This window comes from Anguilla anguilla, chromosome 14, assembly GCF_013347855.1.
Source record: "Anguilla anguilla isolate fAngAng1 chromosome 14, fAngAng1.pri, whole genome shotgun sequence".
NCBI classification, from domain to species: Eukaryota; Metazoa; Chordata; class Actinopteri; order Anguilliformes; family Anguillidae; genus Anguilla; species Anguilla anguilla.
Window position 1 is genome coordinate 2,290,962 of NC_049214.1, and position 18,867 is coordinate 2,309,828.

The 18,867-nt window shown below is 44.4% G+C and overlaps 2 protein-coding genes across 2 annotated transcripts in view; one reads left to right on the forward strand and one right to left on the reverse strand.

Moving 5' to 3' along the window:
• LOC118213469 (fibrillin-2) overlaps positions 1 to 3,025 on the reverse strand; it is a 103,778-nt gene extending 100,753 nt beyond the window's left edge. The window contains exons 1-2 of the mRNA XM_035392484.1: positions 2,489 to 3,025; positions 729 to 811 (exon numbers count right to left, since the gene is read on the reverse strand). Of these exons, the coding sequence (XP_035248375.1) occupies positions 729 to 811; positions 2,489 to 2,661 (256 nt within the window). The 5' untranslated portion in view covers positions 2,662 to 3,025. The remainder of the gene's footprint in view (positions 1 to 728; positions 812 to 2,488) is intronic.
• A 6,901-nt stretch (positions 3,026 to 9,926) lies between these two features.
• hint1 (histidine triad nucleotide binding protein 1) lies at positions 9,927 to 15,485 on the forward strand. The gene is made up of 3 exons (XM_035390055.1): positions 9,927 to 10,087; positions 11,401 to 11,505; positions 14,946 to 15,485. The coding sequence occupies exons 1-3, from the start codon at positions 9,977 to 9,979 to the stop codon at positions 15,108 to 15,110; spliced, it is 381 nt and encodes a 126-aa protein (XP_035245946.1). The 5' UTR covers positions 9,927 to 9,976; the 3' UTR covers positions 15,111 to 15,485.
• Positions 15,486 to 18,867: the final 3,382 nt, after the last annotated feature.

Below are 18,867 nucleotides of genomic sequence, written 5' to 3' on the forward strand. Positions count from 1 at the left end.
GACCAAGTGGGACCCTGGTGGTTTGGACTGCACACCACAGAGGTACTGCTGTGTGCGTATTCGATAACAAGCATGAACTTGTGATTACCGTTTCAAAACAGGGTCAGAAAACCATGAGGGGAGGGGGTACAATTAAGGAAGCAATCCTTTCATACCTGGATATTCCAGGTAAATAATGTCAAATATATGCGTTGGTCCCCACGTCGGTCTGATGTGCGTTTTCTTTTTTTAAACCGTAGCTTCCGGGCTCCGAGTTACAGGACTAATGTGATCTGATTAGTTACATGGATGTGTGCTGATATGAACAAAAGAGCTGCATCATTTCAGTGGTTCTACACTGGTGGTACTAATCAGTTCACTGCACTAAAGGGGAGTCAGATATGACCCGGACCATCACCAGCTTATTTGATGCATAAAAAGTTCTGGCTTTGTTTATGGACCTGAACTCTCATAATCAAATCAACCTTCCGGAAAACCACGTACGTGCGCGGATTTAGTGCCGCGGGGTTTGTGGTGGGAGATGGGAGGGAACGGGTTTCCCCTGAAATTTCCTTTTTCAAAACCAGTCGCTGCTTAAAGTTGCATTCGCAGACATGACACGCTTTGCAAATGTGAACCAGCGCCCCCTGCTGCCCCCATGTGTGAACGGAGATCAAAGCGCGAGCGTTCCAGTAACCGCCAATTTGAAGCGGTGGTTTATTGCCGTGAACATCTGCCGCAGTACTTACGCACAATACATTGGTTGCCCCCGGGCAAAGTCTTCCATCCAGGGCAGCAGTAGGAATGGAAGCGTGACCCACATACATTCGGCCTGCACAAGAGGTTTGGGGTGAAATCACACAGATCCGACATAAATGTTAGCAACACTGGACCTGAGGTACACGAAGAGTCGTCACAGTCACACGCAGGGGACCCCAAAATCACATTCAGTCCGCCACCCCATTCAAGCACAATTACAGTAAAGCTGTGAATTAGGTCTGGAATTCAACTAGCCAACATCTGGTCTGGTCCATCGAGGAACTGAACATGAACAGTTTGTCAAAATAGTTGTTTTCATGTTCTACAAATTGACATTACTTAAAAAATAAAAACGGTTTCACACAACCTATGACCTGTCCTTCAGCATCGGTTTCAACTACATGCCACTCCACATACATTTCGTAAAAGTTGTATTTATTAATGGATTACGAAAATATAATGTTCGTAGCACTATATTGTTACATTACAAATACAATATGTAACACAATTCAATTTTTTGTCAATACAAAACAAATAAATCCATATCTAAACACTTTTATTTTTATGTTCAATCTATTTTGATATCAAACTAAATGTTTGGTTCACTTTTCGGTACTTTAAATTTAATTCCAGTCTATACAAGATGACGTAATGGTTTACACGGGCCTGTAGTATTTTGAAAGCATTTTTTTCCAGCTGATCTCTGGGTTATCGGGCATTTCCTTCCAAGGCGACCACTGAAGGACAAAGGAAGCCTCTGGTCGTTGGACAGCGATTAGACCAACGGCGTCATTTCAATGCACGAGCAAGACGTTCGTTTCGGTTTTGAACTGATTTAGTCCAGAACTGATGAATATTTTATCAATTAGCTTTAATTTGAATAGCTACTAACCAAAGAAACTCTGTTTCCAATAATCATATTGCTTATTATTTGTGTTTAAAGATGACGTGTGCGTTCTGCGGTTAATTCCTTCTTTTAAAAAGGGCACTGGAGCGAAAACGTAATATCGTAAATTCGATTCCCGCAAAGGAGAACATGACGTAGGCGTAGGTGTGTCTGAACAGAATGTGTGGGGTCAAGCGTGTCTGTCAACGGGAAACCGTCGCAAGCAAGAAATAGCCTAGTGTCAATAGTTTCAACGGTCTTTCAAATAATTGCAATATTTGAACAAATCGATGGAGAACAACATGCGTCACCTGCCTCAGAACTGCAATACGTGAAGAACACAAAAAGTAAGCTTTGATGGTATTCCGCTTAGACAGGCCCCGTTCTCAAATTTCATTATTTGTGAAATCAAGCCTTCAGCTATATTTTTTCCCCTAAGATCGGAAGTGAATGATAATACAATTGGAATCCGTAAGTTACTTTCTAAATATTTCAATGCTTTAATTTCCCAAATTACTCCACTGAATTGTAGGCTACTGTGCACCAACTTTGACAATAAAATATTGTTAACCCACACTGCAAGTTAATACCACGTGTCCAGACAACCGAACTAAAAACAGTTTATGATGCAAGTATTAACGTGACACCTTTTCAGTTATTTCCAGAAAATATAATTACGATGGGCATATGTATGTTACCATAACCTTTCTAATTGTGTATAATCTATTCAAAATCTCACATAAAATCTCTATTTAAACACCTTTGGAATATGTATTTATTCGCTAATCAGTCCTAACGCGTGGAATTCGTTGCAGTGAGCACAGCCTATGTCCTTTAAGAGGGACACACTAGTTAGTCCCTTACCCTCTCAACTGATCCTGTCGCCCTCGTCTCCGCATTCGGCTCGATGGTGCGTGCGTGTCCTCATTTGTCTTGAAAGTGCTTCTCCCCTGGTTCCCAGTAGTTTGTCCCGTCACCACAACGATCAGTAACGCCACACATCCAACCGCGCACTGCATAACCCAGAGAGTCCCCATCACACGGAGTTCAATTTTGCGTGGTAATCCTTGACGGAAAAAAATGTTTTGCCCGGTTACTAGCTAAAACCCGCACATTTTCTGCGCGGTAACCCAGGTAACTCTAACCACTGTATTAACGAAATCCCTTCACGCAAAGAACTTTGACGTTGTTTAAATATTTTTAAAGAGGCTCCAAAACTGCTACGACCCCCAAGAATAATCTGAACGTCCTGTCATCTCCAGCAAAGGAAAGTCTGCAGAGTGGACGGGCTAAGTGGTTTGAGAAAGTTGACTTCTGCTTGAAAAGAAACGCCCCCGAGCCGCGCGAAGCAGTGACTGCGCGCGGAGCAGCTGCCTGTGAGGTTTTGCGGCTGCCGTCGGTCAGTAGAGGCGAATCAAACCACTCGCACGTGTATGGTTACTGTACACGGGGCGGCCAAAGAGGAGGAGAACAACTAGGAGGAGACTGGCGTCCCAGCGGATTTCATGGAGCCAGCGGTCTCTCACCAATAAATTGTAGGTGTACATAATTAGGCAGCGCTTTTTCGCATTCCAGGTAAATTACATCCCATCGTCAGATACCGGAATTCAACTAAAAGTTCAAGAGAGACATCCAAAGTGACATAGGCTGAATGCAGTGTTAAATACAGGACAATTAATTAAATTGGCATCGTACCAAATTTTTTATGGAATCAATCCAGTGCCACCACAAACCTGAGAGAGTAAACCTGAGATGGGTTTATTTACCTAGCAATTCTGTGGGAAGCTTTAGTGTCCAAATTTAGAAAGCCAGCATGCACATACAGTCAGGACAGTAGGGAGCAACTGCACTTTGCAATACTGTAAGTGATGAGGTATATTATCACTGCTGAGCCAGAACCTCAATCTACTCCCACAGACTGTAAGACTCACAACACAGCATGTCTAGGGCAGTGGCTTCTGTGCATGTTCCAGAGCAGGGGTGTCCAATCTTATCTGTCTTAGGGGCTGACCTGGACTAAAACAGAACCCTTCCCCCACAATGGGCCCTTTTCGGATAAGACTGGACACCCCTGGTCCAGGGGGAAGACTGCCCCCTATTTGTCCACCAGTGTAATTACTGACACTACATCAGCTCCATTTAGTTTACACTATGAAAAAGGCTTGGCATGATGTGGTATGGTTGATGGCACATTGAGATGTCACTGCCATATTTCAAACAGTGAATACATCGCTTGTCAAAAAGATTGATCACAAGCAGATGCGATAATGAAAAACAAGCACCTTCTTGAGGAAACTTCTGGCACAGTCAGTAGAGCGACCCACTCTGGAGCTGGATACGGGATGCCCCAGGTGATTGGTAGTTCAGGGGCCCCCTGCCATGGCCCAATCTGTGCAGTGATCCCTTCTCTATCCGTGACCCTCTCTGCTTCCTACCAGCCTGAATAAGGCAAGTGATACAGAAGGAGAGTGGACTATCTGCTCTCCATTTAAGTAATTATATATATATTAGTTTGTGCGTGTGTGTGCGTGTGTGTGCGTGTGTGTGCGTGTGTGTGCGTGTGTGTGTGTGTGCGTGTGTGTGAGTGTGTGTGTTTGTGAGTATGTGTGCGTGTCTGTGTGTCTGCCTATGTGTGTGTGACTTTGCAGGCGCTGATTGGAAAGCATGATTCTTACCCAGTTTTCGAAAGCGCAGATTTCTGAAAGCAAGTCTGACCTCTCAAAACGGACCAGTGGTTGAGCAGCTGAACATTGCCATAGAGATGACATCCCACGGCAGGAAATTGAAATCCAGGGGGACATGAATGTGGAGGTGCCCTTTACCTTGCAAGGGGTAACATTTTTCAAAGAGTAGAGAGCAATCATCGTCGGGATCCAAATCCAGCGCATTTAGGTCATGGTGCCACCAGTAAGCCCTGCGGACCAAAAAGCAAAAGTTCAAAAGTGCATCGAGGATCACCGGAAGTTTGATTTCCCTCATACAGGGTTGTTAATAATGAAAACCAACCTCAGTGTGCCATTGCTTGTGTTTTGTCCTTCTGCATTTGTGGAGTTCATGCAATAATTTAAAAGTCATTGCTGAAATATCGCCTCCGCATTTCCCTGAGTTAAAACGTGATAATAATGTCATGTCCCATGTTCAATAATGTTATGTTCTATGTTCAATATGTTGTAGGGAGGGCAGCAGGGGACACACAACCAAATGCATAGTTCTGGGGGCCCCCAACAAGAAAGCTCGAACACATCTGGTTCAGACCACAAGACCACAGAACTGCATGAAACCTGGAACAGCTACTCCCAATCTGTGAGATAAGAACAAGCTGTTTTAAATTCCAATGCGGTTCTGTGGTGTTGTGGTTTAAAGATCACATTATGGAAACCGCAATCAAAATGTAATTTGTTTTAACTTTACATATGTATAATACAATGCACTCCTCTTACTAAATATGGACTCTTCTGGGTGGAATAAGCCCACGTTAGCATAATGGACAACCTTTCAGGTGAACTGGCGAGTCTTTGAACCCATAAATAGAAATAATTATATGAAGTTACTCACACAACAACAAACTTTCTGTAAGTTAGGTATAAGAGTGTCTGATTACACAAATTTATCTTGCATCTTAAAGCGGCAGTTTCACATAGTTCCAAACATGAAAGACAGATACATCCACACAAAACATGCAGATACTGTATATAGCATAGAGACAGAACTAGAGGTGTGTGTGTTACTATACCAGCATACAGACAGCACTACAGGTGTGTGTGTTACTATACCAGCATAGAGACAGAACTAGAGGTGTGTGTGTTACTATACCAGCATATAGACAGCACTAGAGGTGAATACAAGACCGGCAAGGCAGGCAACTACCTGGGCCCCCCATGAGTGGGGGGGGGGGGGGGGGGGGGGGGGCATTGTGGGGCCCCTGAGGGCTGAGTTTTAGGAAGTAGGTCAAAAGGGCTCCACTGGATTTACAGCCCAGCTGTAACCCCCCGCCCCCCCCCCCACCCGACAAATTAATGACAAACAAATTCAATACACTGACTGATAACAACCAAGGCTTCCACACACCTATTACACACCACAATCCACAATATCACTTGAATTCTCTAAATATGGGCTCTGTTCAGCCCATACAGTACGTCAGCCATTATTCTTTTTTACTGCTGAGTAATTATATTCCACAGGCCTATATGTTAGATATAAATTATGCTAATGATAACGTAAGAGGTCATCTGTTTAATATTGGAATTCACAAAAAAGGACGTCAAAACATAAAAACACTGAGACAGTTTCACGCACTCAAGCAGGTAAAGGTCATATGACGCGGCGGAATTCTCGGAAAATAATGCATTCAATATTGAGTTTAGCCGTTCCAGAATAATGGCAGACTATTAAGGCAAATTTGATGGAGGTCTCGTCAAAACATTTAGCCATTTATTTTACTGACAGATACAAATTACCGTCGCGCGTGTTTCTCTCGCACCCGCGCGTGCGGTATTCCGCAGGCGGCTCGCAGCACACCATTCTGAAGACGTTAGCGCCGATTGGTGCTAGTGCCTGCACCTATTGTTGAATAAATATTTTACATCAAATGATCGTGGAAGGCTGTTGACTCACACAACAACAAACTTTCTGTAAGTTAGGTGTAAGTGTCTGTTTAATAACTAAAGTATGACTACATCGTTAAACGTATCCTAAATTGGCAATTGCGTTAAACTTACTCAAGGATTAAGGGCCGTACCCCCTTTGCATCAACATACAGGAGTACGTCCTACCGGCCTCCATTTTTTTTTTTTTTTTTTACAATGTGTAGGCCTACTGTGCGCAGCTTGTGTACGCTGCAGAAATGCAAAATGCTAAGACGAAATGTCTCATTATTAGCGGAAGTTGTCTTTTTGACGGTAAACATTGAGTAGACCGGCAATTTATTTACAATTTAGTTTGTGCATTTCTCGTATGCATTTTTCTTTAAACACAATGATCAAACATAGTTTACCTGCACAACTCCACCACTTCCTGTAGTTGGGGTCCGTCTTTCCCTACTGTTATTTTAACTGAGAAAAGGGTGTTAGACTGCCCCCTAGTGGACTTTATAGTCACGTGCATGGAATAGGCTACAGGGCTCATTTAGTTCTGCGTATCCAAGCCGATAAGAGATTTATGCGTTTTTCCAAGACAAGCCTTGATATTTTGAAGCTCATTACTGTCTCAGCTGAGGTATGATGGTCTGTTGACAGAATGAATGATCGCAGACTCAATCAGCAGCTGTATCTCGCTCAAACTCACTCGTTTTCTCTCTCTCTCTCTCTCTCTCAGACATCATGCAAGCTGCAGCTGTATCTCGCTCTTGCTCTCTCTCAGTCTCCCTCTCTCCCTCAGCCTCTCCTTGTCCATCTCTACAAATCTCCACTTGCTACAAGGGAGATATAAAAGCAGAGACAGAGTGAAATACTCCCCCTTTTTAAAACAGTTTTATCAGTCTGGGCGGCCTCCTTCCGTCTGTCGCCAGCACAGCGTGTTATGAAGGCAAGAGGATGTTGTGGAACCCGGGGTCAGGGATGGTGGGCGGTGATCTTGGTAGCTCATGCGTATGTTTCTGGTCCGCTGTCCTGAACCAGTCAGGCACAGATGGGCCGCCAGGGACTTCCCGACTAAAAGCAGTTTCCCTGCAGATTACTGTGCAATTCCCCAATATTTCCCCTCCTGACACCGGAATGTCTGGATTAGAGTGTCTGTAAGTCCCGTGTCATTCCTGATGCCGGGTTACGTCCGTTGGCTGTGAGGTGTGTTTGTGTGGATTAAAAATCTGCAATTGTCAGAATTGAGTTAAATGTACACACACACACACACACACACACACACTCACATGCACATGCACACACGCACACACGCACACACACTCTCACACACACACACACACACACACACACTCACACGCACACACACACACACACACACTCACACGCACATGCACACACGCAAACACGCACACACACGCACTCACACGCACATGCACACACGCAAACACACACACACACACACACACACAATCTGAAGTTCCACCTATGAGCCGCATGTCATTATGACCAGCCATGACTCTAGCTTTTCTGCCACCTGCTGTGATTTATTTTCAATCAGCAGCCAAATCTAGGCCTTGGAATCAGGGTGTGCGGACTCTTTAGCCAATCAGTGACTTATATTAAGCACTTAAATGCAGGAGCACATTAAAAAAAAACCAGCAGACACAGCGGCCGTACAGGATTAGTTGGAGATCCCAGGCTCACACCAACACTGCATCCTATGGTGACACTGCTACACGTGACGAGTCGATCACATCATCATGTTTGATTCGTTTGATGTGTTTGTCATAACACCTTATTAGCCTACCACATATCACATCACATAGTTGCATTTACTTTACGGAATATGTTTACGTTCTTTCACCAGACTCATTCACAGTGTAGCCGTCTTTAAATAATAAAGTGCTGTTTTCCTGCGACTGGTTGGAATGGATTGGAACATTGATTTCCTTGAATCTCTCTCACAGCCAATAAGTAGACTCCTTTACACATTAATTTGCCCCATTAATTGCTTGCGATTAACTGGGTCTTATTGAGATTACTCTTTTACCGACCGCCTCTTAATAAACTACTTGTTTACCAATTAATGCAATCAACAGATATAACCTAAATTTCACTAAGATTATATACTACCTCAAAGATGTGTGGTAGTAATGGGGGGAGTAATGAGGGAAGCTGGTTGCTAAAACATTTGCCGTTGAGATCCTTTTTACACTCATTCACCTGAGCGCTATGTGCACTAAGTATATGTTAACAGTATATAAATCTGTTTTTATTAGACCTGTGTGTCTGTTCTGTTGCAGTGAATGGCAGAAAGAGTGGGTTGTAGAAAGAGCAGAGATGGAAAATGAATGTAGGCATAGAGCAGATTTTATAACCATCGCAATATGCCAGGAAGAGGGTAGCCATGATGAACTATGAGTGCAAAACAGGAAATGACACGTACTATAACCATTTCCACTCGATTGCAGGTTGTCCACTAGTTCACAGCATCGGTGACCATAGAAATTTAATTTAACAGAATGCAACCTAGATTGACAGCACCATCCTCAGGAACCTTGGGAAGTTCCTTTCGGCCTCTACACTTTTCTCTTGCCACCACTCTGATATAAATGAATCCTTGTCTCTTCTGTCCACAAAACCTTTTCCCAGAACTCTGCAGGCTCTTTTAGGTACTTCTGATTAACCTCTAACCTGGCCATCCTGTTTTTGCAGTTAACGAGTGGTTTGCATCTTACAGTGTACCGTCTGTAGTTCTTTTCTTGAAGTCTTCTGTGGACAGTCGTCCTTGACACATCCACGCCTGCCATCCAAAGAGTGTTTCTGATCTGCCAGATAGGCGTTAGGGTTTTTTTTTTTTTTTTTTTCTTCATTATGGTGAGAATTCTTCAGTCATCTGTAGAGGTCTTCCTTGACCTTTCCAATTACTGAGCTCACCAGTACTCTCTCTTTCTTCTTAATGATGTTCCAAACATTTGAATTAGGTAAATCTAAGGTGTAGCATATGTCTCTTGGCTGGTTTTTTTAATGGCTTCCTTGACTTTCATTTTTAACATAGGTCCTTATGTTGACATGGTAATAAAAAAAAGCCTAGGATCAAGACGAGATACTGTAAGCTATCTTATGCCTGTATAAGGAGGCAATTGAATACACCTGACCAATCAGAAATGGGGGGGGGGGGGGGCTATGTATGAGAAGTCCTGTAACTTCTACATGGTGACACCAAAATGTATTTTTTTAAAATACCCATTAATAAAAGCTGAAAATGTGCACTTTATCCTCATGTGGACTGTTTGATCACATTGTTTGATTAGGAGCGGGGGGGGGTGGGGAAGTGGTGGGGGGAGGTAGTGTTGAGGGCCAAGTTCTATTGAGAGAACATTTAGTGAACATAATGCTTTGTGTGTGTGTGTGTGGTGGGGGGGGGGTGCTCCGTTGATATTGTGAGATTGCTGCTGATATAATAAAATTTTTAAAACAGTATTAGTTAAATTCTGTTCCTGTTTTGAACTTAATGCACTAATCAATCCTTTTTCAAACGCTTGAATGTGATCACAGGACTAAGGACTTCAGTCTCGAATAGGAATTGCGTCATACTTTTAAGTTCACAGATCCAAGGGGCGGGTCGACAATGACTGACTTGTGCCTACACCAATAAAACTTTAGTGTACGCTTTCAACTATGCCTTAGCCAATGAAGTTTCACATGCTACAGTGTAACGCCTTTACAAAACCGGGGACAGTAGGGAGGAGCCGCTGCCGCTGTCTGCACGATGTCTGATGAAATTGCGAAGGCGCAGGCTGCTAAGCCGGGCGGAGACACGATTTTCGGGAAGATTATACGCAAGGAGATTCCTGCGAAAATATTATACGAAGATGAACAGGTCTGCATCTACTGTTTGATAAACTGAGCATTCCCGTTGAAAAGAAAACGCGGCTTTCTTGCGCTGAGGGCCACCAGCTGCCAAGTTTGCTAACGACGTTAGCGAGGCTTCATCCCGGAATCCAAACGTCTTGAATTGAATCACTGACTAAACCATATATAGACAATAAGCTACATTATCTGCTTGTGCAAACGCGTAATTTTAGAACAGTGACTGCAGTGTTGCGTTTATAGCCACCCAGAAGAAGAGCTAAGGATGGCTTGCTTGCCCTGCTTTCAGACGTCAGTTAGCAAAGGCTAACTGAGCGCTTAGTCTGCATTTGTGCATCGAACGGTGGCAAGCGCTATTATTGGCAATCTGCAGTATAACCCGACAAGCAAGCTAAAGAACCCCATCTACCTGACTCGTTATGCGCTTCTATTGTTTAGTAATTACGTAGCACTTGAAGGCACAATCAATGAGATATCTTAGTGGTTAGCTGGGTAATCCCACTTGATTTAACCTACCGCGATGGGAAGTGGTTGCAGCATGTGTATAACCGTTGAGGAATATGACTAGGGCCGTACACATTTGATTGTTAGTTCAACGGGATTTATTTTCATAAAAGTGAAGCGAGCGAGCGAAAAAAAAAGTTGACCTGTAAAAATACGAATTAGGATTGCTGGCAAATTGGCAACCCCTAGACTCTGTTGTAGCAGGGCTATGTTCGTTGAGCATGTAGCGGTCCTTAATACCAAAGTGCTTTTGACAACCAGTTTATGGATATGTAGGCCTACTGTCGAGATTGATGCATATAAGACGTGTGTGTTAACAGTTTTCTGTAAGAAATGGCAATGATCAATAATGTTTAAAAAAAAATCAATTCATGAATATAATAACTAGATTAAAAAAATTTTTTTAAACTGCAATGTGTAGAAGACTAAATGTAAAGAAAGGTAAGTAAATAATAATAAATCAGAATGACGTGGAAAAATAATTAGCCGAATTCATACCTTGCGTTCATCGCATAGGATTCCATTTATGAATTTTGGAACGTTGCGGATTGGGCGGCGCTATTGAACCGGAACTGTGAATGTAGGCCTATCATCCATGGGGTCGTGCACTGTTTATAGTCCCATACTTGTACTTATTGTCCTGGGATATTTATCCTGCCTTTGGCGAATAGCAGGTGCGACTGTGCCAGCTAGCCAGGCAAACAGCCCTGTTCTCTCATGGGAATCTTTTAAAACATATTTTAGTTTGATGGTTCTGTCAGTGGTAACGGCATGAACGGGTTTATTAAATTGGGGGCGTCCCCGTCCTGTGTGTTCCAGTGCATAGCCTTCCATGACGTGGCACCCCAGGCGCCCACTCACTTCCTGGTCGTCCCCAGGAAGCCGATCACGCAAATGTCGAAGACTGACGACGGAGACGCGGCTGTAAGTGTTAATGCGTCTGACATTGCGGTCACCAACCCTGCTCCTGTGGAGATCTACCTATCCTGAAGGTTTTCATTTTAACTCTAATTCAACACACCTGATTCTACTAATTAGCTTCTCAGAGATCTCTAGCTGGTGAATGAGGCGTGCTTTGTTAGGGCTGGAGTGAAAACCTACAGGACGGTAGATCTCCAGGAACAGGGTTGGCTACCGCTGGTTTATTACAGCACTGTAACCAGAATAGTTCTGCTGTGTAAAGTTGAGCCCATATGTCCATCTATAACCAGACCTGTGTTTGGACTCCGCAGACCTAATTCTTTTTTAAACCAAGGTTTATTTTAGGGGTTTTTCAGGTACAGTGCCAGAATGCAGGATCTACCCCCCCCCCCCCCCCCCCCCCCCCCCCCGCAGTCTAAGCACGTGGTTGAAAAAGAAAAAAAAGAGCGGCATTAGGCCCCGCTGCAGAGGGCGGAGGACAAACCTGCTCGACTGCGTTTTAGCGCCAAGCCGTTGACTACGTTACCCACGCGCATTCATCGTCAGCTGACCAGACACGTCCAATCAGGGGCCATTCGTGGCGTCATCGCTGTGAGCAGGTCTGGGTGAAGTGAACGGTGCCAGGGAAACATGTGAAATGCACAAGCGTGGCAAAAAAAACGTTTTAAAAGATTTTTATTTATGCATTTTAATTGCATCATCTCACACGTTTATTTACATTTGTTTGGCAGATGCTCTTATCCAGAGCACCAAACAGTAGCGGAGAACATCGGTGTTACTCTCCGGAATACAAGAATGCAGTGTCAACAAAGACTGCAAGTTAAATTATCCTTAAAGGTAACCAAGCTATTTATAAACAAAGCCCGCATTAAACTGTGACAGTGGCCAATCACAATGCTGCTGCAAGGGAATGCCAGTCGTCCGGAAAATGCAGTCGGACGTACTGCACGGGCGGGTGCAATGGCAAGCAATGTAACCAAGCAACCACCTGCAGGCACTCCGCCCGAAACCCACAGCCGAGCCAGATTCAGGTTTTAACCGATCTTCGTGTACGGCGCAGAGCTGCGTCACATTCCATCACTGTGTTACGCGGCGCAGAGCTGCGTCACATTCCATCACTGTGTTACGCGGCGCACTGCATGAGCTCCGCAGTGCCAGTCAGCGCAGAATTGGGCGTCCGAACGTCACTGTGCACTCAGCGCAGAGTTAGGAGTCCGAACGTCACTGTGCACTCAGCGCAGAGTTAGGAGTCCGAACGTCACTGTGCACTCAGCGCAGGGTTAGGCGTCCGAACGTCACTGTGCACTCAGCGCACGGTTAGGCGTCCGAACGTCACTGTGCACTCAGCGCACAGTTGGGCGTCCGAACGTCACTGTGCACTCAGCGCAGAGTTAGGGGTCCAAACGTCACTGTGCACTCAGCGCAGTTAGGCGTCTGAACGTCACTGTGCCGTGAGCTCCACCACCACCAGCGGCTGACGGAAGGCCAAGCTCACCACACGGCACTCTAACTCAGTACAGGGAACGGTTTTAACTTCACTCGTGTAGTGCCAGTCCCCTCTTCGCCTCTTTAAGGTGTAAAGAAGCAAACGCGCCAGTCTTCACAAGCTTTTTTAATTAATTAATTAATTTATTTATTTCTTTTTTGAAGTGTCAGATAAATTCTGCAACTTGTTCAGTGTTTAAGTAAACGTGGAGCCCCTCGGTGAACGAATGTCCTTTTTTAAACGGAGAGCAGTTTATGGGCTTGACTGTAATCTTAGGCTTGCCAGCCCAGTTCCTGCGTGGCAGTGCCACCCTGCCACCCAAAAGCGCCTAGCGTGCGGCTGATGCCCCCGAGCTGGTTTTAGGGGAACCCCCCGGGTTCATTGTTTCTCTCTCCGAACGCACAGCGCCCCCAAATTTCCCTCTCGTTCCTCTGGCAAGTGTCCAGTGCCTTCCAGCAGCAGGGCTGCTCCGGTCAGATCGGGCTGTTTGTTCGGCGCTCATTTTTTACCATTCCCCCGGGAAACGGCTTTATCCTGACCTTGGGTTCCGCCATTTTCGTTTTAATTAAGCCGTGAATTTCAGAAAAACCCCGACTCTACGCAGCCCCCCAGAGAAAGCCGCGGTCTGGTTGGAGTTCAGCGGCCTGACCATCAACTGGCAGCGAGTCTAAATATAGGAGCCATGCAAAGACCATTTGCCGCGGGGCAGCTGTGCTTCAGATAACTTTGGCAGGCTTTTTTATTTATTTTTTGCTTTGAACTGGTAGGGTTGAAACTGAGTAGAACTGAATGGAGAGATTCTAATCGGCATCGCCATTATTCAGTATTTGTGCTCAGGCTGTTTTAAAACTTACATTTGAAGAAAACTTGGCAAACTCCCCCGAATTGAGGATACTAAGTAGCAAGGTTCATGTTAACTTAAATGTCTCACCCACTCTCCCCCACTACTGCCAGTAGGTGGTGCTGTTTACCACGGTAAAAAAATCACTGTGTCGTCACTGTGGTCTAATGCATCAAGCCAGTGAGACTATTTTTACTTACAATTATGTCTGTAATAATCATGTACCAATTTGTGCAAAGCTATTACTGTATCCATTACATGTTAAGAGGTTTTGAAAAGCTGAAAGGCTCTGAATTAATGTGGCTCTTGCAAGCACAGAGCAAGAGCTGCAAGAGGTTGGAACATATTTAGAGGGGGATAATTTGACTCTATAAAGCATTTTTTCATGAATATTTCCTATTATTATTTAATATATATTTCAGAGGATTTCAGAGTTCAAATTAACTACCAGACCAGCTCGTCTTTATCTGTGAGATTCTACTGTACTGTGTAACGCCTTGACTGTTGGTTGAAGTGGTAACTAATTGTTCTATGGCAAGTTTTAAAAAAATGCATTTTATTTACTTTTTGCACAAAGCACGTTCTGAATTTTTAGTCGGGTGACTGTCTCTAAGACGGGTGCACAGTTCCGGTGTTGGAGAGCTGGGGGGGTATTGCACAAAGCAGGTCTACTGAGTTAGCCAGATAACTGCAGCAAGTAAAACCCGGACAGCTCTTTTAACTTCAGTCCATGTTCCAGATTTGGGAGGGTTTTGGGTTTTACTCAGCGCAGTTATCCAGCTAACTCTGTAATCCTGCTTCCTGAAACAGGGCCTCTGGTGTGTGTGCAATTACCCTGGTTGAATAGCCTGTACACACCAACACTGGTTCACTCGTAGAGTAGATCACAGTAAAACGTTTTGTTATAGGAACCCAAGAATGGTCTGTCATCTGTCTTTCAGTTGCTTTTCAGGAAAGTTCGCTAAAATGTCAGACGGCGTAAGTGTTAGGGCTAATTTAGTAAACAAGGCCGGAAGTTTGCCATGAGAAGCGGGAACAGACCTGGCCCTCACTGTCCACCTCTGATCTGAGATCTCCTATGTCTTCCCCCCCCCCCCCCCCCCCCCCCCCAAACAGCTCCTGGGTCACCTGATGCTCGTGGCGAAGAACTGCGCGGAGAAGGAGGGGCTGAAGAAGGGATACAGGCTGGTGGTGAACGAGGGTCCCGACGGAGGCCAGTCCGTCTACCACATCCACGTCCACGTCCTGGGGGGCCGACAGATGGGCTGGCCCCCCGGCTAACCGCCAGACCACCACCCCCCCCCCCCCCCCCCCACCCCGCGCTGCACATCCCACCCCCACCTCCGTTTTAGCTGAAGCCCAGATGTCGTCATTATCGCACGTTTCGACAGCCTGTGTTGTTTACCAATGGGGGGGGGGGGGGAATACAAGACAAAAAAATGCACCTACAGCAGTGTGTCATGGGTTTAGCTCGTCTTGTTCTTATAATCCACGCATATAATCTACGCACCTTACACACCCGAAACAAACCACTTTTTTTTTTTCTTTCTTTCCCTTTCTGAAAACTGGGGATTCGGGGAAGCCTGTGTCTGTAAACCTCATTGAGATTCTTCTGTTCATGCTTCAGAAAAGCCATTAAAAACATGTTTTACTCCAGCAGACTGGTCCTGTTTTGAAATGTGTCCGTTTGATAATGGCTGAAGTGGGGAAGACGCGAGCGGAGACGTGACGGAGGCCGTCTGCTCGCCTTCGCTCCCGAGACACGTTCACAGAAGCCGCGAGGACAATGGCGATCACCGGGCTTTGTGGAGCTAAATCGCAGTTAGCTTGGTTTTTAATTACATCCTTGAGTAATTGCTGTTCTCGGGCAGAAAGGCTTCTTGAAATCCCCCCCCCCCCCCCCCCTTATCTCGTGGGTGTGCAAAGTGGAATTAAGTGCTTTTGGTCGTGCGGTTCCAGTGTTTAGTCAAGTGCTTCTTTTGTGTTTAACAGCAACCGCAATAACGCGTTTAACTGCACACAGCTTTAGCACCGAAATAAAAAAACTGCTTTGTGCTCATTAAACAATTATTTTACGCACAAAAGGGACATAGCTGTTGTGGAATATTAGTACTTCTGAATGAAATTAACTCTTTGAGGTATGTTTTTTTGTCTAGGATTAGCCACCTGGTTGTTTTAGTTTGTGTTTTGTACAATCTGTGGTAGTGGTGAGATCTACTACCAGACATAAATCATGCTAATGTCCTGGCTCTGGCCAAACAAACATATCTTGGATTGGGTTTGAGAAGCCTTGAATAACAGATTGCTCCTACCTCTCAGTGGCAGATTACGTGCCATCACAGAACATGCCAGTAGAATTTCAGAATTTTCAACCATTTTACTTTATACATTCCACCAATATGCATCTTTTCATATTTCATGACTCCATGAATTTTTTTCTTGCATTCAGAGTGAAAATGAGGTAGGCCTGCAGCTGAGAGGGCTACATTCCTTGGATAGATTCTGAGATAATTAGACGAAATCTCCATAGATGGTCTAATCTAATTCTTAGGAGAAAATTTTTCTTTCAGATATGCATGCAGTCTGCACACTGATGTATACACCAACAACCATGTATAACCTTAAACACACACACACACAGAGCACATATTGCAGATAGACATATGCTCACTTCAGTGACTCCCAGAATGTTTGCACATCTGAATTTTCGTCGTCGCACCAGGGGATGAGTCAGCCTGTAGGTGCGTGAGCAGACAGCCTTCTCTCTCCACGCGCACTTTTTGCTGCTAAAAATAGAAAATGTGCGTTCCGCATTCTGGCCACCGGGGGGCAGCAAAGCCAGTCCGACATGCGCACGCTCGTCAGATCGGACCCAGCATAAAAGGCCAGCGTGGCGCAGGGATCTGATGTGGGCGTCTCAGATCGCGGTGCTGGAGGAACCGCTGTTCTGTCAGGCTATTAAAATGCTAATTCAACACAAACTCGCCTGCTCCTCGGTTTGATGACTCATTCTGTGCGCGCGTGCACACACACACACACACACATTCACATTCTATATTAATGATGACTAATGTGCCAAATCGTAAAATTCTACTGTATGGGAAAAGGCCAGCTCTCTGAAAAATGTTATTGATTTATTTTTTTTAAGCTTTCCTGGAGTTTCATTATAAGTACCAGCACACTAAAGAGGATAAGAAAATGAGTTTGCTGATGAATAGATCAGGTATTATAAGCCATACACCTGAGGCTTGCTAGTGCTCAGTTTGAGAGCCCTTAGCAGGGGGAACAAAAGGACTCACTTTTCACCAATGGCTTTTGAACCGAGATTTTTCCAAGGTGGTTGTTCATAAAACAAACACAGTGAAAATAAAGGGCTAGATATTTCAGTGATCATTAGTAGGCCTCCCTAGACTGTCTGGTGTGTATGCAATGTCAATTTTCAAAAGCCTTTCATTTTTCAAAAAGGAAAAAAAACTTTTTTTTTTTTTTTTTTTAAAGAGGTAAAAAGCAGAAGGCACCCATGGACACTCAATCAGGTTAACAGGAAGTCCCCAAGTCCTACTTCCTCTCCTGAATTATCTCTGTTAGTGCAGGGCCAGTAGTGCTGCTGGTGTTCACTCTGCCCCTCGAATCAGGTCTGATTTAAACCTGCAACACCAGGTGAGTTACATCTCTGGCGTTAATCAATGAACTATCAGGTAGAAAAGAAACCCAGCAGACCAGTTTTAAGTATCCCTGATTTAGTGGTTGAATTTTCCATTGCCAAAAAAACAAGTTGCAAGTTGGAAAGGAACATTTTAGCACTCTACACATTTTAATGCTGCCTAAATATGCATCGAGCCACTAAAACCCAGCACCACATAATATTGTCTCTGTTGTACCCACTGTGTATTGCATTATATACAACCAACCGTCATCTGTACCCACTTATCCTGAGCAGGGTCACGGGGTGTGCTGGAGCCTATCCCAGCATGCACTGGGCAAGAGGCAGGATTACACCCTGGACAGTTTGCCAGTTCATCGCTGGGCACGCACACACACCATTCACTCACGCCTAGGGGCAATTTCAACTCTGTAATTGAGCTAACCAGCGTGTCTTTGGGACTGCGAGAGGAAACTGGAGCACCCGGAGGAAACCCACGCAGGATCCAGGACCCAGGACCTTCTCGCTGTGAGGCAACAGTGCTACCCACTGCACCACCTTTGTGGTGAAAAAGACAGATTTTGGGTTGGAAATCTCATAGGGAGAGACCTGCTGCATCCCTGAGCGTTTAACTGGGCTTCATCTGACAGAATCCCCGGCTCTGTGTCCTCACGTCATATTACAGAGGCAGCATAATTTATTTTTGACATCCAAGCTCACTGTGTGCTGATACGTGTGAATATTATGGGATGGCTATTATGTACTAAGGCTGCAGGTGGTTTAAATGATGCAGCATCACCGGCTTGTCACTTTTAGACATGCATTTTTCCTTCTGTATTTCATATGCTCAACACATGTATTAATTTATATTTAAGGATACAACTGAATTGACTGAAGACTCACCTCTTCAAGCTACATCTCACCTCATCACCCCCCACTACCCTCTAACATCCATTAAACCTCAACTGAGTAACCACGCGTCATGTTATTTTCATGTAACTAGGTTCATCTACAACTAGGTGGGTGGGGGGTGGGAATTTATATATATTTAAAAAAAAAAAAAAAAAAAAAAAAAAAAGGGGTACAATTCACACTTTTTGCAAAGTTATACCTATTGTAGCTCTCTTGCAGGAATGTTGTAAAGCGCTTGTCTCTGAGTTTTGTAATGCACTTGTTGTAAGTCGCTCTGGATAAGAGCGTCTGCTAAGAAACTATAATGTAATGTAATGTAATGAATTGAAATGTCACATAATTGGAGAGAGTGACAGAATATGTACACCATCTAGGAAGCAGCTACAAAAATTTAAAAAGATGACCATGAAAGCTAAAAATGAATTTAAAAATGTGATTATGTGGTTATTTGTACCAAATAAAGTTCAGAATATACAAATAACT

Excerpts from the sequence above, each read along its gene's own strand:
- hint1 (XM_035390055.1), top strand. The coding sequence starts at position 9,977 with ATGTCTGATGAAATTGCGAAGGCGCAGGCTGCTAAGCCGGGCGGAGAC. Across the intron at positions 10,088-11,400 it reads TATTATACGAAGATGAACAG|TGCATAGCCTTCCATGACGT; the intron begins GTCTGCATCTAC and ends TGTGTGTTCCAG. Across the intron at positions 11,506-14,945 it reads CTGACGACGGAGACGCGGCT|CTCCTGGGTCACCTGATGCT; the intron begins GTAAGTGTTAAT and ends CCCCCCAAACAG.